General features: G+C 44.0%; 1 protein-coding gene across 2 annotated transcripts in view; it reads right to left on the bottom strand.

Moving 5' to 3' along the window:
- RAD51B (RAD51 paralog B) overlaps positions 1-23,247 on the bottom strand; it is a 626,370-nt gene that overhangs the window by 34 nt on the left and 603,089 nt on the right. The window contains exons 10-11 of one of the 2 annotated variants that reach the window (XM_032623573.1): positions 11,047-11,125; positions 1-914 (exon numbers count right to left, since the gene is read on the bottom strand). The exon at positions 1-914 is cut by the window's left edge and continues 34 nt beyond it. In XM_032623573.1, coding sequence (XP_032479464.1) covers positions 898-914; positions 11,047-11,125 — 96 coding nt within the window. In that variant the 3' untranslated portion in view covers positions 1-897. The remainder of the gene's footprint in view (positions 915-11,046; positions 11,126-23,247) is intronic. The other variant, XM_032623574.1, reaches the window with a different exon arrangement.

Below are 23,247 nucleotides of genomic sequence, written 5' to 3'. Positions count from 1 at the left end.
GGAAACCTCATGGAAGAAGGAGGGGGTAGGCTGGGTGTTCTGCTTGGAACAACCAAATTATCCTATGGGTCACCAATTGATTTATTTGCTAATTGACTGGCCCAGCCTTGGGCTTTGGATCTAAAGAAATCATTTCATCCTTTATTAAATACTGCAGGAATCTCACTCTTTGTTCTGCAGGGCTCTACACAATGTACCAGTGAAACTTGAATTTACACCACAATAGGTGTACCACTAATGACCTTCCAAATGCCACTAATACCATACATGTCCCGCTTCTCAGTTGGATCCGAACCTGTCAGTGAATTCTGAGCCCATCGACCTCCCTCTGACAAAAGAGCAGACCCTCATGCCCATGCCCGCCCCCAGCCTCCCCCATCTTTCCATGGTTTCACTTCTCAATCAGTTACTCTTTGGAGACCCCAATTCCTTTACACCTACTCTTTTTGTTTAGTGGACAATATACTTTATTCGGAAATGTTCCCTCCTGTAATTACAAATCCTGTTAGTCATCCTCTTCCTCTCCGCAGGGGGATTGTGGGCTTTCATTAATTAATGTGGTTAAACCGCTTTGAGGTGCCTGGTTGAAAGGTGCTATATAAGTGCAAATTATTATTATTATGGCTGTTGCCATCCCATGGCGGCAAAGCCTACAGCCCCAAGCATCTAGAGACCCGAACAAAGGCCTCTTCATCTTCACCTTCCCTGTTAGGTCTGAGATGGCTGGCTCAATGGTAAGGAGGGGGGGGGGGGGGTGCAAATCTGTTACCATCTCAACAGCAATCAACTAATTAATCCCCATTATGTTGGCTTCCGTTTCCTTCTTCCAAGCAGCCCGGTCCTGTTTCATTTCACAAATCACGCCCCCATCAGCTCTAGACAAAGGTCATAGTGTCCCTATGGCCTCTGTTGGTCTAAAGGAAAAAAAAAAAGAAAAGAGAGGGAGAGAAAGAATGTTTGAAAAACCGTTGCTGTCATGAAATGCACTAACTTCTCACTAGCAGTCGAAATAAACCTCTCCTTCCCACGGCAGCCCTCTTACACACATACCTGTCTATTAACCAGGGAGCCAATGGCTTTGCAAACCTGAGACACCCAGAAACTCAGCACAGGTGTGGGTTAAGGCCCCACAGCCCTGGCTTGACTGCTGATAGCTACAGACAAAAGGGGAGCCTTTCTGGGCTGGGTGGGAAGAGGTCATCCAGAGAAGCGGGAGCCCCTCTTCAGCTTCCTCTACTACCCCCCAAGGTTTCCCCTGAGAAAGCCAGCTGCCGTCTGTAGCCAGGAAGCCCTCACAAAGACCAGGGGTGGGGGCATGATTTAGATGTTTTGTGCGACACCTAGCACACCCCATCCCTTAACAAATGCTCGGGGCTTCCACTACGATGGGAGCCATTGAAAGCAGCCCTGTGGGGGGAGACTTGGCCTCTCGAGGGGATGCTGCTGACCAAAATGCTCCTTACAAGGTTGTGCCTCAGACCCTTTGTTAGCGTGGACGTGGGCGAGCCTCAGGGGGTCATGTCTTCATCTGCCTCCATTTATCCTCCCTATTGAAGGGCTCCTTCAGGACATTGGTCAGTCTCTGTGGGAAGTGATTTGGAGAGCAACAAAAGAACTTGGGCCCTTTGGGGGGCCTTCAGAATTCAGTAAACATCTGGACACGGAAGGCCAGGTTCTCAAGCAGTCTGGCTGGGGAGATGTCAAAAGAGAGGAAAAGCTGTGTGTGCAATGCAAGCTTTGAGTCCTGTGGCAACATCTGTTGTCGAAAAACACAGGCGCCCCAGTAGGTAGCTAGGAAGATTTTTCAAAGGCTCCTCTATCGGTCAGTTTTTGTGAGTGCAGTGCGCTATTTGTCAGCTCTCATGGCATGTGTGAGGAAACTGAAGTCTCACATGGCTACGGGGCAGCATGTGATGGACCTTCTGATGCTGTATGGACGGCGAATAACCCGAGGTTGCATAAGCCTGTCCTGGGAATTGTCGTTAAGCGTTTCTGTTGTCCTTGAGATTTGTGGACCACTTTCTAGTCAAGGTGATTTGTTGGCTTCTCATCATGAGCACATTTTAATTGACAAAAAAAAAAAATGAAGTACCGAGGCTAAGTGATTTACACTTCATCACACGACGAACTTCAGGATCTGAACTCTTGACTCTCAACGTTCCCTTTATTGTTGAATCAATCCATTTAGAACACATTAGTCAGCATGTTTCAACATCAGTCACATGGCACTAATCAGCATTCCACAGCGTGCCCAAATCTATCCTCAAACAGCAAAAGAAAACTGGCTTCTGTCAAGGGACAATGGAATGCCATTTTCGTCAGTATTCAGGAGCTGACATCCAGTTCAAGTACCATGTCCTCTCAGGAACCTTCCTCAGTCATCCTAGATGGAATGAGTCTATTTCCTCTATCCTTTCAAATCCCATTGTTTGAACCTTGATAATAGGTGTGGCAGTTTCTTTTTGATTGCATATTTTGTTTTTGAGCTAACTAGATTGTGAGCTATTAAAAACAAGGGACCTTTTTTTTTCTTTTTCAGCCTATCTCGTCAGAGCACCATGGTTTACAAAGGATAGATGCTTGAGAAATACCTGCTTAACTGAACTCACTGAAAGGGAGCTCAAGTCATATTCCAGAAAGAACTCCAAGTCCTTTTGGAAGAGGTCTTCAAAGAAAATCAACAACTTGAATTGATTTAACTTCTTTTGATATTATTACCTGGGCATTTTCACAAATGCAAACTGTTAACTGTTAATTGTTAAAGATAGCCAAATGGCTTCCCGGTTCTAAAAGAGGAGCGTGGATCTAGTCTAACTACAGTCCAGGCCTTGGAATAAAGTTTTTCTCTATAACCTTATTGCAACTGACATTTTGTTCCATGTCTTTTGTTTGTTTGTTTTTTTGCTTTTTTTTCGTTTTTTTAAGTGGAGACAGGAGAAAACGTTTTGGAAAAAAAATGTGTTTAGTCTCTGACTCTGGAACCAAATTTATACCCTGCCTTGTGCTATAAGCACTAGTGGCTCTTGTTCAAGTATCTTTCTTGAATAGTGCACAAGAGCAAAACATGTACTAAGTTTCTGATTGACAGAGATTCTGTCTTGGGAGGGGGAACAAGATTTCTGGGTGCTGATCTTTGGTGGCATTACTGACTGTGATACTCTACTCCTCTGCTCTAGACTCTACCAAAGAAGGTCCTGATAGCATTTTAAATATATAATATTTTTTCTTTTTTTTAAGAACAGAAGAGAGTTTTATTTGAGCCAAACTGAGTACTAGGCTGGAACCCCGCTTTCCAGATAACTCTGAGAAACTGCAATATTTATGTTGCATTTCAACATTATGCAACAAGTCCCGCCCTAGGGTCTGTACTGTTGTACCCTGGGGCCTAATCTCTGCAACTGGGCTCTTCTGAAAGAAATGTGTCACTAAATATTCATCTCCTCTTCTCTCCCATGATAATAGAACTCCCCAAATCTAGGTGGGCACACGGCCACCGAGATTAACAACTACATTTTCCAGTCTTTCTTTCCATATTTCGGTAGAGTGGCAGAAATAATGTGTGTAACTTCTGGTTAATATCCTTAAAGGAAGGGGGTTGACCTTTCCTCCCACCAAATCTCTACCCCACACAACTCCTGCTACCTGGATGCAGGACAGGATACTGAGCTATTTTGGACCGTGACAACAAGGGCAACATCCTAGGTATGATGGAGCAACAAGCTAAGAGCCGGGGCCCCTGGACCAACATGTGGGACCGAGCTGCCATACCAGCTCTGGACTGCATTCCTCCACAGTGCTATGTGAGAAAGCAGTCAACCTCTACCTGTACACCACTGTTAATCTAGGTTGTGGTTCCACCCAGCCAAATTTATAACCCAACTATACTTAGGAAATTTCTTGAGGGATCTCACTGTATCAATGTGACTGTTCCATCTTAGCTTAGAATTTCGAGATTCAAGATTCAGGATGGGCCTAGAGTATCCCAACAGAGGTTCATGAAGCCTGAGAGATAAGTTGTCACAGGGGCTGCCATGACGGAAGACAAGGCGGCCCAAACGCATTTCTGATTTTATAAAAATCTTAGGAGCCCCGGCTGAGTACTTGGGAACAGCTACAAACCCAATTTTGAGGCACTTCACCTTTCTGGAACTCAGTTCCCTCATCTGAAAATGAAGGTGATGAATGGAACAAAAAGATCCCTTTCTGGGAGGTGTATATAGTTACCTTTAGGAGGAGTAGAATAATTTCTGTCAGTTAATCATGTAAGTATATGCATAAGTCACACGCACTGTGCAGAAGACCCCTCTAGAAGCTATGGAAACTTACACCCCAATGGTGGAGATAAAAGAGGCAGCCATAAAGAAACACAAGAAGATTGCCCATGGAAACATGACGGTGAATTTATAATCATAGGAATTGGTCCACTATCTCCAGAAGAAGTATAAATTGGTAAACCTCTTTGGAGAACAATTTGAAAATATATAGTAAAGATAAAAATGTGCATCCCCTGACTAGCCATTCTACTTTTTGATATATACCTAGAGAAACCCTCACACCTGCATACCGAGAAACATGGGCAACAAGATTCATTAAGTTAACAAGTAATCAAAATTTTTGTCAGTGGGGGAATGGATAACATGTGGTACATTCAATACAGTGGATATGGATACCTCAGTTAAAATGAAAGAACATGATCTACGTGTATCAACACAGATATGTTGCAAAAACATAATGCTAAGTGAAAAAAGCAAGCTGTGGAATGATATGTATAATAAACCGTTTATGAAAATTTAGGACGCACTCAAAACAAATCTGATGTTTGGATTCACATATATGTAGAAAAGTTTTTCAGAACGGGGAGAAGGATATACATCAAACCCTGGAGAGCTTTTACTTCTGTGGAGGAGCGCAGGGGAGAGAAGGAATGGACTTGGGATAGGAACAAAGGAGTTCTGAATTTTGTAAGGTTTTATCCCTGTAATTAAAAAAAAAAATCTGAAATTAGGAGTTTGGGATTAACATATACACACTGCTATACATAAAATAGATAAACAACAAGGACCTACTGTATAGTATAGGGAACTATACTCAATATCTTATAATAACCTATAATGAAAAAGAATCTGAAAGAGAATATATATGAATAACTGAATCACTTTGCTGTACACCTGAAACTAACACTGTAAATCAACTATGATTAAAGAAAAATCTGAAAAGAAAAAGACAAAATATTAACATTTGTTAATTCTGGATGTTAGAGTCATGGGTTTGCTTTATTATTTTCTGTAATGTTCAGTATTTAAAATATGTTTTCCACATTGAAAACAAAATCTCACTTTGAGGCTAACAGTGAGAGGAAAAGAAAGGACCAAAGAAAGGGTCAGTGCGGGACGGTGTCATGGAGGGAGGGGATGTGAAGTGAATGTTGAAAGAGAAGGAGAGACTCTGCAGATGGGAGCCCTGCCTCTCTGCCCTGGGAAGCACCTCGTGGAGGGGCAGGCAGAAGCAGCTCAGGACAATACGACAGGCCTGCTCTGCCCTCTCCTCTGTGACCTGTGCGAGCAAGTTCACTCTGCTCCACTGAATCCCAGGGCTCTCTGCCAGGCTCCCCAATCCATGCCAGGCTGTGCCAGGTGGGTGGGTGATATTTACCAAGCAGACACCTCCATACCTGGATGGAAACAGACTGAGATTCTTCTGGGTCACTTTGAGTCCACTGGGCAGAAACATTTAGATGGGTTACTGATTCTAACTGAAATCTGATGAAATCAGATCGTGGTATTTGGGGAAAAAGAATTTTTCAATGAATCATCCAGTTGGCTCAGTGACTAAGAAAATGGGGTGGAAGAATGTAACTCAACTTTGTGACAAAGGAACAAACAGAGGAGATTAATGCCTTTCCAACATGCTTCGAAAGCTGGTCAAATAACCACTCTTGATTTTACAAGAAAGATGAGGCACATAGCTTTCCAGCTCTTAAAAAAATCATTGTTTCTTTGTTTTCTGGTTTATTCCGAGTCCCTATACTGGGTTATAGTATAGGGACTGGTTGGAAAAACAGAAAACTAGCTTTGTTTCTAGACTTCTCTGGACCTATCTCAGGGTGCTCTGGGCACCCCTGAGCTTCCCCAGCCCCATCCCAAGGTTTATGCTGCTCATTCAAACCTAAACTAATAAGAGTAGCACCAGAATCCAGATTCAACCTGTCTTACCTGATCTTTAGTTTTTTTAAAACAATATAAAAGCACATAATTCTGTCCTGTTGCGAAACTAAGCCGTTGTCCTCTATCCTCTTCAAAACAACTTGGTTGGGCTTCCCTGGTGGTGCAGTGGTTGAGAATCTGCCTGCCAGTGCAGGGGACACAGGTTTGAGCCCTGGTCTGGGAAGATCCCACATGCCGCGGAGCAACTAGGCCTGTGAGCCACAACTACTGAGCCTGCGCGTCTGGAGCCTGTGCTCCGCAACGGGAGAGGCCGCGACAGTGAGAGGCCCGCGCACCGCGATGAAGAGTGGCCCCCGCTCGCCGCAACTAGAGAAAGCCCGCGCACAGAAACGAAGACCCAACACAGCCAAAACTAAATAATTGAATTAAAAACAAAAAAAACCCCAAAAAACAAGTTGGTTTTCGTTTTTCAAATGCTTCCTAGATTCCTAAGGAAAAGGAGAGTGTAGGGCAAGGGAAAAGTGCACAAGGAGGAGCCCCCCTGAGCTCACCTCTGCCTTTGCCCTGGCCAACCCCTCCTAGAGCATCTCCTTCTTCGCCAAGTCGGCAGGCCTTTATTGCCTGGAGCCCCATGAAAGCCAGGATGCCTCCGGGAGACCCAGGTCCTGGGTTTTCCCTTCGCTTCCTGTAGCATCAGCAACAGCCTGGCTGCTTTCAAGTACAGAATCTTTATTCCTGGCCTTGACAAAGAGGTCCAGGGACCCCAGCTGTGTTCTGGGTGGCACAACATTTGGGGCTTGCTGGGGAAGCAAAGGACATGACCAGAACAGATGTGGGTCAAGCTGGAGTTCACTGTAAACGCCCCCTTCCCTTCTGTAGCCATGTGGTTCTGTGGACCCACTCCATGCAAGCCAATTCCCAAAGCCAAGTCCTGCTTTTTCCTCTCCACTAGGTCCTGGCACCCCTTAGCCTCTCTCTGGGCTGGTCAAGCCTCTAAGCTTTCCCACTCAGTGAACAGCGGGATTTCATGGTGAACTCTGGGAACAAAAGGAAAAATGGATTAAAGGGATCTTCCCCGACCCCCTCCACCATTCCCACTTCAGCTGCACAAAATAGCTGAACTTTCCCTCTGCTGGGACCTGGCCCCTCTCAGAGTCTGAACCATCAGGAAGTTGGGGGCTGTGAGATCCCTCTCCTTTGGGGCCCAAGTGTTTCCAGGGTCTGGGGCCCAACCAGAAGAGACCAGGATCCCGGACCAGTGTGAGGACAGACAAAGAAGATGCAAACAGCACGGTATTACCATGGTAATAGCCTGAGCCAGGCGGCCTCCTGAAGATGCTGGAGGGTGGGTTTTCTTTCTTTTCCTTTTCTCTTTTTTTTCTTGCAAAAGGAGAATAGTTCCGCTTTCTATTTTACTACAACAATAGCATGGACCGGCTCCTTCAAGTGTTTAAAAAGCAGCCTGAGAAATCTCTATACCAAGCCCCTCAGTCTCTCCAGCCTGCCGTTTTATTGTCCCTCCCATCCCAGTGAACAAAGGGGCGGGAAGGCTGTAAGGCCCCCAGTTGTCGGCTGTTCTCAGCATCCTAATCCTTGAGAACCGGGGAGGGGAATGGCCTGTGGAGCCGGTAAATCGAATGTTGCCCTCACCTTTTATTCCCTCCCTCTGCTCCCGCGCTCAGGAGCCCTTCAGGTAGTATAAAACCTCCTGGTTCCCATATCTCTTCCCTCTTGCGTCTCCCCTGTAAAGCAATTATACTCCAATAAAGATGGTTAAAAAAAAAAAAAAAAAAAAAAAACCACCTGGTTAGCAGGCTGGTAGGAATCTTGGGTCTTGCTAAGGGGATGAAAGGCACCCAGCAATCATTCCCACACTCACTAACAGCCCTGCTCCCCACCCAAAAAACCAGGGTAGCCCGTTTGGATTATTCTTTACTGCCACTTCAGGCCAGCTCCATCACAAAGACGGAATGTTGAGCCACAGTGGCTGGGTTAGCAGTTTCCTGTTTAGTTGGTACCACAGGAGCTGCCCTCCCTCTTCCAGCCCTTCCCCTCTCTGTCTCTATGCCCCTCAGACGTGGCTTGCATACCCCCTCCTGGAGCTGTAGGTACCAACCTCCATGCCACCTCGGGAGTATTGTGCCAGAGCAACCCCTCACACAAGAAAAGCTTCTTGGCCTTGATGTCTGGTACCTTTCCAAGCTTATCAGCCAGGGATCAAAGGTTTCTTTGCTTTAAACCTGGGGAATGGTGCAGGTGTTTTTTAGCTCAGTCATCTGGTAAGACTGGGGGCAAAAATAAGCTTTTATGTTCTGGTTTGTGGAGATCTCAAGGGTAGAACTCTACAGAGCTAAGTGAATGATAAGTACACCATCTCCTTGGAGAATCAGATAAAGGTGAAGTGGGAAGGCCTTTAGAGATCGCCCAGGCCGATGACTGCAATCCAAGCAAGAAAAACATTCTGCACTGCAACCTCTGTACATCAATTCGTCAAGCATGTACACACACACAATCACACAAGAAATATTTCATGAAACAGTACAATATGTGTATGTTATTTTCCATTCTCTATTTCTTTTTTTTTCTTTTAATGCTGGTTATGATTCCTTAATTTTGTTTCATGACCCACCAATGGGTTGCAAAACAGTTTTGCAAAGCACTGAGTCAAGGTCAACATTGTCTTTTTCAAGCCGACACAACTAGGATGCTAGAGATTTTCTCAGGAACCTACCAGAGCTGGAATGGAAATCCAAGGTGGTCTCTCTAATACAGGAGGGATCCCCATTTTTCTGAGGATCAGAGCTCCTTTTTGTTTCCCCAAAGCCTTGGGAGCACATAGCCAGAGGGGAGGGAATGCCCAGAGGTTTGCATTAAGTGGCATTGCTGACAGGGGCAGAGAGTTCTGCCACCTCCAAAAAACCTCAGAGAGGAAGGCGTAGTTTCAAAAGCAAATAGGTGAGGCTCTGAAATCTCCCAGACATTTTTATTTACTGGTTGGGATTCTTGCATCATCAGACACTTTCCTGAATGTTTCTCTTTCCTGGACACCCAGCTCCAGGTCAGCCTCCTTTAGTAATCCACTTTCTCCCGTTTTCCAACTATGTCTAATAGTCTTTCTTTGTAGTTTCTCAACCCCTACCAGTTCATTGTAGTTCCAGTTTCTAAATACTTCCCCTAAACAATTTCCTCCTTCCTGTCAAAATCATGATCTTAGCAATGAGAGTCAGAGAGGCAATTCTATGTATCTTGTTCCCACCAATATTATCCAAAAGTTATCCAAATAAGACCATGCTTTCAAATGTTATCTACCAAAATGCCAAGTGATCAAGATACAGGCACCATATCAAGGCCCTCCTACAAGCCATCTGGGCAGAACTGGCCCTTTTCCTCGTGAAATTATCTTGTAATCTTCCATAGAACTTCTTGAAATCTTCATCTAAAATTGCTATTTACTAGACTTCTAATCTTTTAAGAAACGCTCTAAAAATGGAGAGCCAAAGGGCACACTGTGCACTGGGTAAACACCAGTCCAGCTTTCTGATTGCTTATTACTTACACCCTTAGAGAGTCTGTAACAAAGGGGCCTGCTGTTTGCTTTGCTTAATCTGGTCTTAAAATCTCTGCTTCTTTGTCAGAAAACAATATTTGCAATTGTAAAAAAAATATTTACCAAGGAACTTAGATAGCATAAGTCAAAGGCTAAGAGTCAAAGGTCAGTAGTTCTTACTCCAAATTTCCCTGGACCCGAGTCCCTGCTGTGGAGGAGCTCAGCTGCACCAAACAAACATGCTGCTTTCTGGGTCCATTAAGAAGTGGATGTTTTAGAAGGAGAGGGAAAGGAAGGCTGCAGCCTGTTCCTCAGTCAGAAGCATGAACCGTCTAGCCTGCCCCACAAAAGCCCTGCTAGATCTTTACAATGCAATGTGTCTCCGTGGGTGTATTGTAAGGACTTACCCTGTTTCACAGACTTGGGAAAAATACTCAGCTTACAAAATCCTAAAGGGCAGCTATTCCTCCCATGGACAAAAATGACAATACGCTCCTCTGTGGTTCCGGCTAGATGGGCACCTACGCATCTCCGGGGGTAGGGCCTCCTGCCTGACAGCGGGGGACAGACGTGTATCCTGAGCACTTCTGTGGGGACCCTTCTTAATCTACAAAGCTGTCTGGGACATCTGACCCTGTGCGCTAAGTTCAATGGGGTTTGAATTTACCGCCTCCTGTTCACTGTTTTCTGCAGACCTGCCATTGGATGCCTTTCCTAACCACCCGAGGACCCAGCATCTGAGAATGATGCCCCTCAATCCACTTCTCCCCCTGTTTGTTGAATTAGTTCTAGGTTGTGGCCTTGGGGGGCCTCTACCACGAGCCAGAACTCAGACCCGTGTCACAAAGTGCAGGTCTGCAAGGCCTGGTCCCCAGTCGGGACTTGAGCACAGTGGGAGGAAGTAGAGTAACCAGAAGGGGGCCGAGGAAGTAGCGCTCATGAAGCCATGACGTTCTTCCACCCGCTAAGTGAGAAGGCTCTGAGGCAGGACTGGGCCCTCCACGCTGGTGTCAGAGACCTACCTCCTGGTCCCTCACCCCGTGGAATCTGCGAAGAGGACTGGGGTGGTTGCAGTTCCTAGCCTACTCGGTTTGTCCCTCATTCTTGGGTTGTCTGTTAGGAGATTCTATAGTTCTCCGTAACCTCTGTCAGATTCTTACCACAACTGCCAGTCTCTCTTATCTTATCAGGATAAACATCACTGGTCAATTCATCTTGGCCTTTGATTCCATCCCCGAAGGAGCTTCTATCAGGGGCACAGCAGTAATTATCACCCGCGATGGGCAGCACTGAGCATATTCAGCCTGAAGAAATGGCTTAATCTGAGAATCTTACCTTGAAGAACCAGGCCTTCCTTCTCGATGGTGTAGACAAATGTGGTGAAGGTCGCCAGAGGGGACTTGGCAATGACAATCTGCACAGAAAGCGCGTTTGCTCAGGATTTTAGTCAAAGGAACTAGAGATGAGCCTCTATTCGTTCCTATTCCCACTTTGAAACACAGTGGGAACATGTGACTATAAACTGTGAGGTTTGTTTATTGTGAAATTATTTCAGAAACAAGTGAGTATTATTCCTTCAGTCAACTGACCACCTTGGAAGGCTGTACGTCAGTTCCAACTATTCTACCACCGAATGCCATATTCTTGAACCACTTCTAGACGTAAGTTTCATTACGCTATCGCATGCCTAAACAGCCACCTTTCTGCCCAAAGATAAATTTAGCCTGATTGTCTCATTTCATTCATAAATTTAGCTATTTTACTAAAAGAATAAAATAAAATCTACCCCTAAAAGATAAAGGTTTAACATCACTGCAAGTATTCAAAATAACTTGGTAAAGGCAGAGCCATGATAGGTTGCTTTGTTGGCCCCAAATCTTCACCCAGTCTGTATTCACACCCTTAGCCATGTGACTACATTCCCTTTTACATGAGGTGTAGAGTATTTCCCATGGCCCTGGACTGTGGGTTTGGCCACACGACTTGCTTTGAATAACAGATTGTGCCAACTCTTAGCCTAGGCCTCGAGAAGCCTCACGTAACTTCACTTGTTCTTTTATGCTTCTGCTACTGCCAGAGAGAAATATGTTCAAGATCATCTGTTATCTCATGAGGAGAATGAGAGACACCGGACCCAGAGCTGGCCAGCCAGGCCCAGTCTAAATAGCCTACCCCCAGGAGACCCACATACGCATTGGTTAAATGCTTATGACTGTATGCGTGACTGTGATTTTGATGATGTTGTCACGAAGTATTATTGCGGTGAGAGTTTACTGCTACATCAGCCGACATAAAATATCAAAAATATTTTGAGCAATGGCGTTCTCCTGAGAACACCCACTTTAAAGGGGATGGTCATCTGGTTGTTAAAAAAATGACTATCATTAACACCCATTATCACACTTGACATGATTCCACAGAACCTCTAAGAACCGGCAGATTATTGCATTATAACATTTCTCCTGAAGGAAGATGAATGTCCACTTTCCGTTTTACAAATTAACATCATAAAAAAATAGTGATAGCTTGGCACAGAGCCACTTAGGTAATCAGGGAGGCAAGGGAGAAGGAAGAAATAATTTCAAATAACCAAAAGGCTTACATGTACTGTCTCAATCTATCTCAATTCAACAAACATTTACTGACTGTCAACTATGAGAAATGGTGGAAAAGAATGCTAGAAAGACCGCAGGTTGAAGTCATGGAGTTTGAATCTATGTTCTCCCACTAATCAACTCAGTGCCTATGGCAGCGCCTGTGATCTCCCCCAGTCGCCACCCTTTTCTGGTTAGTTAACAACTCTCCAGGTTTCAACATTTTTCTGCCTCTTTTGCAACTAGATGTGGCTAAGTTTTGACTAACGGAATGTGAGTACAGTAACAGGTAGAACTTCTGGATTATAAGAAAATTATGGGCTCTTCACTTTCCCTTTCCCTCTTCCCAAGGGTAGGAACCAGCTTCAGCCACATCCTGGGGGATGATGAAGCGGTATGGGAGAAGGAAGCTGGGTGACCTGATGAATCGGCAAAGCATACCACCTGGGGTCACCTGTCCAGCTCAGTACAGAGCCACTTGTCTGAACCACCGTATTTCGGATGTCTGTTACTATGGTGTAGCCTGAATTCTACCCAGTACTGAGGCTCTGGACAACCTCACCTTTTTGAGTCTCAGTTTCCTTATAGGTAAAATGGGGATAACAACACCCACCTAAATGAGATTATTTTGAGGATTAAATTAAGTATATAAAATGCTTGTGTCAAACTAAGAACCTTAGTTTGAACGTTTCCAACCAACTCACCACATGTTTCCCAAGTACCACTTAACTTTTACTCACCAAAAACCAATATACTTTGCTTTTACTAGAAGAATTCAACTCAAGGTGAATCTCAACTTTTATAACTGCTCTAAAGTTACCTAGGTAAACTTGCTCATCATTCTCAGAACCAATGAGTAGATGGTATAGGTGGGCATTTACATCTTCACATCAAAAACATCTCACCTGAAAATTACGGTAAAACTTTTCTCAGAGGTAGTTTAGGGATGGCTCAGTGTGAGTTTATGGATGCCCCTTGGTAGGGGAATGGCATGGTGGAAGAGAGGACAGTGTTTCTCAAGCTTTAATGTTGGTTCGAATCACCTGCAGGTCCTGTTGACATGCAGATTCTGACTCAGTAGGTTTTGAGCGTGGCTTGAGAGTCTGTCTTTCTAGCAAGATCCTAGGAGATGCTGATGCTGTGGTCCATAGACCACATTTTGAATAGCCAGGTTCAGGAAATTAGCCTGACTGAAGAGTCGAAGATGGAGAAGAAAGAGACAGGAATCCTGGAGTTAGTTAGGAAGCTACTGTAATAATTCAGGCATGAGATGACAAGAGCCTAAACCACAGGTGTGTCACGAAGAATGGGAAAAAAGGAGATGGAGAAGAGAAATAGAAATCCTTTAGTTCAAAGAGCAATAGAAATAAACATATCCCAAACCTCAGATCTTTACTGCCTGCATGAAAAAATTGGACATGGAACCAAAAGGGTATTCAATAAAGTATCATACTATATTTTTGAAAATTTATTTTATAGACTACAGAATCTGAGACTCAGACAAAAGGATGTGATATTCCAATGCAACCACTAAATGACATCTGAGCCTAAGCCTTTCAGCTCAGTGGTGCTACCTCCATCATCTGACAGCTTCCTCCCCCAGGGAGCTCATGCCCACTCTGTGAACAGGCCCAGAGCCCCAGCCAGAAGGACCTCACATGAAGGGACCTCACACCTGGAAGTACCTCCCTTCCAGGAAGTCAAGGGGTTTGGACAGGTCATTGATTAATGCCCTGTCCCTCCCAAGCAGGGTTTAAAATGGGTTATCCAAAGGATGATTGCATGCAGTTAGAAAGAGGAAGTGATCAGTTACGTCAGATGAATCCCACTTCCTTTTTTGGCAAAGAACTTCCAGATTGATAGATCGGAGGGCTACCACTGGCACGAACTACTTGATTTTCAGCAAAAAATGTAACAAATTCTCAGTAGCCTCCTAGATAAAGTAAAAACAAGTTGGGCTGGATGCTAACACCATTAAGTGGATTTGAAAGCGACCAAAAGATCAATAGCAATCTGGTGAGGGGTAACAACCTCTAGTAGAATGTACTTGATTCTCTCCTTAGTCCTATCAAATTAAACATTTTTACTGACCTGAATCAGGACACTGATGTACTCAACTGTTATATTCAATCTATACAACACATCTGGGATCCAGCAGGGAAGAGAACTGGCAAAAATTGCTACCTTAATAGAGCTTACATTCTAAAGGAGGCAAAAGATAATATACAAAATGAATAAGTAGTGAAATATATGGCATATTAGATGATTATATGTGCTATGGAGGAAAAATAACAGAGAAAGAGTATAGGAAGTATACTGGATCAAAAGAGGGGGTCAATTTAAAATAGGGTAGTAAGAGAAGACCTCATTGAAAACGTGACATTTGGACTTGTGGCTCATGTGACTATACCAATTGATGGGATGCTGAATATGGTAACAGAAGACAAAAAACTTTAGGAGAAGAGTTACTATATTAGATTAGACAAACATTATATGAAAACAAATCTGAATTTGGTTACAGTGTTGGGACAAATCCTACAAATCTTTTAGGACACAATTTTATTGAAATACATGTAAGGCCTTGGCCTTAAGAATAGAGGACCAACTATTGGTTACAGAATGGGGAAGATGAGATTTAACATTCAGAAAATGAATTAGGTGTTGGTTTACTACAGTTCAATACCAGTTGGCTGTGAGATGTGGTTTGCAAAAATCTAGTGTGATCCCAGGTTATATCAATGGAGACACAGTATCTAGAACAAGGGAAGTATCTAGAGCAAGGTCCTGCTCTTCTCATTCAGCAAACCATGCTGGTGTTTGGATTGGAGCCCAAATTCCCACAGGGAAATGACAAACAAGAGAACAACTAGGGGAGAACCATCAAGGTGGTTAGACGCCCAAAGCAACCCATGACCACAAACACTTCAATGCAAACATGCTGGTAAGAGGCCTGGGGTGAAGGTGTATATTGCTTTTTTTTTTTTTTGGCGGTACGCGGGCCTCTCACTGTTGTGGCCTCTCCCGTTGCGGAGCACAGGCTCTGGACGCGCAGCCTCAGCGGCCATGGCTCACGGGCCTAGCTGCTCCGCGGCATGTGGGATCTTCCCGGACCGGGGCACGAACCCGTGTCCCCTGCATCGGCAGGCGGACTCTCAACCACTGCACCACCAGGGAAGCCCCGCATATTGCTTTTAATATGAGTTTTCTGACCTGGAGATTCTATAGTGTAACATAGTATAGAGGGGAAGTGTAAATTAGCTTTTTAGCCCAAGAGATTTCAGAAAAAAAAAGTGATGCTTGCCACCTATCTTTGGGAATACATATTGACCCTTCCCTTTTTTAGACTTGAATGAGTACCCCATGCCCTTGTGCCTTTCAAACAGTAAATTACCCTCTTATGAAGCAAACAACCCTCCCTAGCAGATACCTTAGGCTATTCTGTTTTAGATGCTGTCAACCTATAAAGCTGGGGTGTTCTAATCACTGCCTGACTTGTGCTGTTGTCAGGTGTCCTTCTGTCTTCTTCAATACATAAGCCCTGCAGGGAGGGCCTGGCTGCTTAATAAAATCCCGGAGCCTTAGTGAAAAATTTTTTATCCTACTCAGCCATGTGTGCAGTGTGTGTAGCTAGCTTTGGAACCCTCTGAGGGTTCACGGAAATATGTAGTTGGGTAAGAATGAGTACAGACCCATGCGGCTCCGAAAACCCTAGAACTCCACAAGACAGGTGTGTGGTATTGTGAGCCATAATCACACTTCCTGCAAATAGCCAGATTGTTTTTTCTTGAATGTTTCCTTCATATCAGACAAGCTCGACTGTAGCTACATCCTAATGGATACACTTACTCCTCTCTTCACCTATCCTTGCAAGGAACATGTTCATCAATATTTTTAAATTATCCGAGGAACATTTAAGGTATACCTAATATGTACTAAGTGTTGGGTCCCAAATCCCACTACTGTCTGGAAGTAATTTCCATTATTTGTACCATCCACCCAGCTACGCATGTACCTGTTCAACCCATAAACATTTACTGGGCAATCTCCCTTGTGCTAGGCACCGTTCTAGGTGCAGGGGACATAGCGGGGCGCAAGACAGATGAGGTCCTTGCTCTCATGGAGCTGACATTCTGGTGGCAGAAGATAATACAAGGAAGCCTTTAGGCCTTTGGTTTTTTTTCACTTTGACCTTCAACTGTGAGCCCTACATTCTTGGGCACTCATTCAGTCCATCCATCCATCCATCAGCAAACATCTACTGAGTACCTACTATGGGTCAGGAGGATTCAATTTGCGCTGTGTGAATTTGCACTTTTTAAAAGACTGCCATCTGAGACACACAGATATAGAGAACAAACTAGTAGTTACCACGGGGCGGGGGGGGCTCAGAGGGGTGGGGGGAGGGGAGGTATAAACTATTGGGTGTAAGATAGGCTCAAGGATGTACTGTACGATAGGAAAATATAGCCAATATGTGGTGGGAAATATAGCCAATATTTTATAATAACTGCAAATGGATAGTAAACTTTAAAAGTTGTACAAAAAATACACAAAAATTAAAAAAAAGAAAAAGAAAACAGACACACAATCATAGCGTAGACCATTAATTAAACTTCCACCATTAAGACGTACAACAACAACGAAAAAGACTGTCATCTGTTTCTACCTCAATTTATTTCCTAGATGTATGTTCTGAATTCTTGATGGGATTGCACAGATCAGGGGCATTTCCTCTGATTCCATACCCTTCCATCCCATAGGGCCCAGTCCAGTGCTTTTTTGCATGCGTGGGCTCCTAAAATGACTGATGGGCATTTTTTTCACTGTTCCTCACTTTATCCCCATGCTGTATGTGAAGGTTTCTCCCAGTGTACAAGCGAAAATCCAGAGGCCTAGGTACTCTAAATAAAACAAGGGGGGAGAAGATGGCTCTTGGAGCTCACTGGCCTCCCCTTACAGACCCTCTTGCCCTTCTTTTACATCCCTCCACTAAGGTACCTATTTTGCTCTGAGCAAATAAGTTGTCAGCTGATTCTCTTCAGCTCTAAAGCATAGCTGGTTTAAACCTTCCAGTGTTACCCTTTCTGGTGTTTGCATTTTAATATGAGACTCTCAGAAAAGAGGAATTGATCTAAAATGGTGGAAAGTCCTACAGGATTGGGGTGGGGGGAGGCCTTTCAGGGTTCCCACAGTAATGATGATGATGGAAATGACAACCAACAGACGTTATTCCTCAGAACAGCCCTTTGAGTTAGGCAGCTCATAAGTGCCGAAGACAGGATTCCAGCCCAAGCCAACTAGTTCTATAGTCTGTACTTTTAACCAGCACGATGGTAGCCCCCGATTTGTCAAGCACAGATCAATCCACTTCCATGGGATAACACATCAAAGAGGCAGAATACATAACACCAAATAAAGGCACTTCTTCTGCAGCATGGATATGGCACGATTCAAGACAAAGAAGGGAACCGGACAGGGCATCCATGCAGGTTGATTCAGCTGTTCACAAGCTTCCTCTGCCCTTCATGTCTGAATGTCCAAATCCTACCTACTCTTTGAACCCCATAAAAATGCTACCTCTTGCAGAAACCGTTTGCCAATTTCTCCAGCCTGGGGTAATGGCTCTTGAACCCACCACACTATCTGTACCTCCCTAATAGTGCTTACTGTTCTCTGCACCATTTTTTTTTTTTTTTTTTTTTTTGCAGCACGCGGGCCTCTCACTGCTGTGGCCTCTCCCGTTGCGGAGCACAGGCTCCGGACGCACAGGCTCAGCAGCCATGGCTCACGGGCCCAGCCGCTGCGCGGCATGTGGGATCTTCCCGGACCGGGGCACGAACCCACGTCCCCTGCATCGGCAGGCGGACTCTCCACCACTGCGCCACCAGGGAAGCCCTCTCCACCATTTTATAGTTAATGTTACTTGAATTTACTACCATGTATTTGAAGGCAGAGACCACCATCATCATTGCTGCTCCTCCTGGTGCTACCAGCCTCCAGTGTGGTGCTGTATACATAATAGAAGCTCAGTTATGAAAAAAAAAAAAAAAATGGTGACCCTCAGAAGATCTGACTCATACCCATTTTGAGGACTGAACTGGCACCCCATTCCCAAAGTTGGGGGACTTAGACGATGCCATAGAAAAGAGCAGGCTGCCCAGTCAATCACTGCCAAGATTCTCAGCTTGGGCAGGACCAAAGTCAAGTCTTTGGTTTCAGCTTGCTATAGCATCACATGTTTTTCCTGGCGTGATCTCACTTCCAAGAGGCTGAGAAAGTGGAAAGGGAGCCACAGAACAGAAAGTGCTGGGCTTAGGAACCTCAGGCCTCCTCCAGGATGGCGACACCTTCTAGGGATAGTGCCTGTGTCTTTTTAAAGTATAGGTGCGACCCTCCTCTGGAGCAACCCAGCCTAGCTCGTCACCTCCACGGGTGGCCAGGAAGGCCAGTGTAGAGAAGACAGCACAAAGATGTCAGGAACCTTGGCTACAGGCTATCCTGGAGGCTGTTTTTATAGAGTTCTGGTCCTGGCAGGGTATATGAGTTTCTGCAAAAGAGCCCTGACTTGAGGAAAAAGTGAATTTTGCCTTTGTGGCCCAGGGAAGCAGACATGAATAGGCAGCCGTGCGCTGAGGGTAAGCTGGCACTGGTTCTTCCACTTTCTCTTCTCCATATCCTGTGCCAGGCAGGCTTCCTTTAACACTGCTAATGAATCCTTCCTCTCTTTTATTTCCTTCCCCTTCCCACCCATTACCCCAAATCTCATATTGGTTGGGGGCAAAGGGCAGAGTAAAATGAGCTGGCAGAAGGAAAGTGTAAGCAGAGTTTCTTCCTGTAGGGGCAGGTGGTAGGCCTGGTGTTCTTTCTGTCCCTTTCTTTCTATTTACAAAACGCAGGGCCCAAAGACAATGTAATGTGTTCAGCCAAGAAAACTGGAGTGAGAAGCAGTTGAGTTGGATAGCTCAGAAATAGGACTTTGCATCCATCCACAGTTTTCTAGCTTGCTAATTTTTTAACCCTATCTCAGTCTCCCCCCATGATCAGCAAGATTATGTGGCAGTGGATGAACTCACCAGCGACGCCCTTGTTGAACATGTCTAATACTTTCATCTGTATGCAAGGGTCCTGCTGAGAAGCAAAGGGAGCAAACCCACTGACTCTAAAATGTCCTTCAACAGGGATCCTATTATCTCATTTCAACTGGATGCCTGGGCTAATAAAACCCATTGCTAAGCTAACCAAACCTTTCCTCTAGCTGTGCCAAATGTCTGCGACAGAAATCCTTCATGCCAGGGATTTTCCTCCTTGTCCAAGACTTAGAAAAAGGTTGTTTTCTCAGCTGCTTTGAAGCCCAGGAAGAGAGCCAGGGAGGCAAACAAGCCAGCCAGTCTTGCATCGGATAATTCAACAGGCTTTTGATAACCTCAAGTCTTCTGTCCCTTCTCCAGGTTGAGCTGAACTCTCCAAGCCAAGGGACAGAAAGGCCGGAAATGCTCCAGACAGGAAGATCTCTGTGGCTGGAAGGAGGCCACAGGATCAGGGGGGCTTGAAGTGTACTCAGTGATCCTCAAAGGAATTCCCTAGTCATTGTGTTAAGAGAGCTGTAGGGAAAGGTGGCAGAGGTCCAGGTCTCAGTCCATATCTGGACTGTATACTGATTAGAATCGGCTCCATCACTTGGAAAATCACTCTCCATGGAACACTGAAGCCTCCGTACCAACAGCTTTGCAAGATTATGAGGGGAGAGTAGAGAACGCGTTTAACGGTGCCTAAACTGCTTTCTCAAAATAGGGGAGCAAGATCTGGAGAAGTAATACAATGCTGGAAAATGACAGGGTGGAAAAACGAACTGTGTCTGAGCAGGCATGAACTGATTAATTTACCTACATGTGGCCTGTTTCATAACTTTTCCTACAGAAACTGGGGGCAGAAATCTGAAGTTGATTTGAATCCCTTACGAAATATAATTCTAGACCCTGGGAAGATTCTCCTAGAAAGTTTGGCCCTGAGGCTACAAGATCTTATCCCCCCCCAGAGTATCCTTGTGCTCTTTCATAACATCTCTCGGGGTGAAGTGATTGTTTAAAAATGTTTATATAATACATTAGGTTCCCAAAGTTTATAAACTAAAAGAGCTTTTGTTCCTTAAAGAAAATGTTAATTTCTTCAGATCAATAGGCTGTTCACTTATAAATTACGGGATGGCAATAGTTCAGGGTCAGAGTGGTATTTTGAGTTTATAATTTTCCCATCATTTATTATGAAAAATTTCAAACATGCAGCAAAATTAAAAGAATTTTATAGTGAATAGCCATAAACCTATCAAGTAGATTCTACCACTAACATTTTATTATACTTGTCTTTATCACTTATCTATTCATCCACCAACCCATCTTATTTGTTTGTTGTTGTTGCATTTTAAAGTAAATTGCAAACATCAGTACACTTTCCCCTAGATACTTTAGCATTCATATAATTAACTATAAGCTTAATATTTGTTCATATATCTTAAAAACCATGTTAGGTTTTTTTTTTTTCCAGTGAACTTTACTTTTTTTTTTTTTTTTTTTTGCGCTACGCGGGCCTCTCACTGCTGTGGCCCCTCCTGTCGCGGAGCACAGGCTCCGGATGCGCAGGCCCAGCGACCACGGCCCACGGGCCCAGCCGCTCCGCAGCACGCGGGATCCTCCCAGACCGGGGCACGAACCCGCGTCCCCCGAATCGGCAGGCGGACCCCCAACCACTGCGCCACCAGGGAAGCCCCTCCAGTGAACTTTATATGTAGTTTGAAAGAGTTAGTGATTTTTCCCCGATTATACTAAAATCAGAGAGAATTTAGCGACTACACCTATATGGTAGTATGCAAATTTATATAGTCAAAGAATATGGCTCATTAGTTCTTTCTATATTAAATATCAGCTCTATTGAGGTGAATTTACATACAATAAAATTCTTAAGATAGGTATTTAAGTTATATATTTCCCTCCAAGCAGCGCTTTAGTTGCATCTAATAAGTTTTGGTATGTTGTATTTTTGTTTTCATTTTCTCAAAGTATTTTCTAATTTCCCTTGTTATTTATTCTTTGACTTGTTGCTTATTTAGGAGTGACTTGTGTGAGTATATGTTTAATTTGTACACATTTGAGAATCCCCCAAAATCCCCTTTGTCATTGACTATTAATTCTATTTCAGTGTGATTAGTGTGAATGGTTTTGTCCTTTTCAATTAACTGAGGCTTGTCTGGTGGCCTAATATATGGTTTATCCATGAGAATGTTCCACAAACACTTGAGAAGAATGTAGGTAGAGTGTTCTATAGCTGCCTATTAGGTCTAGTTGGTTTCTAGTATTGGTCAGGTCTTCTATTTCCTTGTTGATCGTCAGCATAGTCGTTCTATCCGTTATTGAAAGTGGATACCGAAGTCTCCAACTATTGTTGTTGAATTGTCGATTTCTCCCTTCAATGCTGTCAGTTTTTGCTTCATATATTCTGGGGCTCAGTTAGGTGCATATATGGTTAACATTGTTATGTCTTCCCAATGGATTCGCCCTTTTATCATTAAAAAATGTCCTTTTTTGTTTCCAGTAATAATTTTTGTCTTAAAGTCTATTTTGTCTGATATTAGTATAGCCACTCTAGCCCTTTTTTGGTTACTATTTGTAAATTGGTTCCTAGATCCAATTCCAAGGTGTATGTTTGTGGAGACCTTCCCACACCAACAAGCAATTCTTAGACACGAGCAGGGTGTCAGAGAATTGAACCCTGCTTCTGACATTATCTACCCAGAGATAGAATCATATTTCACAGGTAAAGGGCTCAGTCCCACAAGACTTCAGGTGGCCCTCCACTTCAGATGCCAGTTGCAAGCCCAGGTTTATACCTGTGCTTCTGACTGGCTGCATACTAACTGGAGGTTCCCATGACCCTCTCCTTGTGTTCAATTAATTTTCTAGAATGGCTCACAAAAGTCAGGAAAGTCCACTTACTCACTAGACTACCAATTTATTATAAAGGATATTAGAGGATACAAATCAACAACCAGATGAAGAGACATATAGGGTGAGGTCCCAAACAAAATAGCTTCTGTCCTAGTGGAGCTTGGGGTCCAGCATGGCGGCATGTGGAAGTGTTCTTGTTCCCCAACGTGGAAGCTCTCTGAACCCCTCTCTTTTTGGGTTTTTATGAAGGCTTAATTACATAGGCATAATTGATTAACTCATCGTCCATTGCTGATTGATTCAACTTCTAGCCCCTCTGCCCTCCCCAGAAATCAGAGGGTGGGACTGAAAATTCCGACCCTCTTTTCGTGGTTGGTTCTCCTGGAAACCAGCTCCTATCCTTAGGTGCTTCACAAAAGTCATCTTCATTAACATAAACCCAGGTGTGGTGGAAAGGGCTTATTAGAAATAACAAGACAACCATTTCACTATTATGGCTCTGAAGCATTTTCAGAAACTAAGGACAAGAGACTAAATATTGTAACAAAAGATGCTCCTGTTGCTCTTATTGCTCAGAAAATTCTAAGGGTTTTGGAACATGTGGGTCAGGAACTATGGATAAAGACTAAATATATATGAGAAATATATTTTGGTCATCTGAATGACCAAATATATATACTTCTTATAAATCACAGTATCACATTTTACATGGTATATAATTTCCATTCTTTTAATTTCAATTGATTTATGTCTTTGACTTTATATAGTTGGATCATGTGGGTGGGGTTGATTGAAGTGCTGAGTCCATTTACTTTTTTTTTTTTTTCAATTTTTTAAATTTTTGGCTGCATTGGGTCTTCATTGCTGTACGTGGGCTTTCTCTAGTTGCGGCGAGCGGGGGCTACTCTTCGTTACGCTGTATGGGCTTCTCCTCATGGTGGCTTCTCTTGTTGCAGAGCACAGGCTCTAGGCACCCAGGCTTCAGTATTTGCAGCACGCGGGCT

This window comes from Phocoena sinus, chromosome 2 (assembly GCF_008692025.1).
Source record: "Phocoena sinus isolate mPhoSin1 chromosome 2, mPhoSin1.pri, whole genome shotgun sequence".
Taxonomy (NCBI): domain Eukaryota; kingdom Metazoa; phylum Chordata; class Mammalia; order Artiodactyla; family Phocoenidae; genus Phocoena; species Phocoena sinus.
This window is presented reverse-complemented; position numbering and strand designations above follow the sequence as displayed.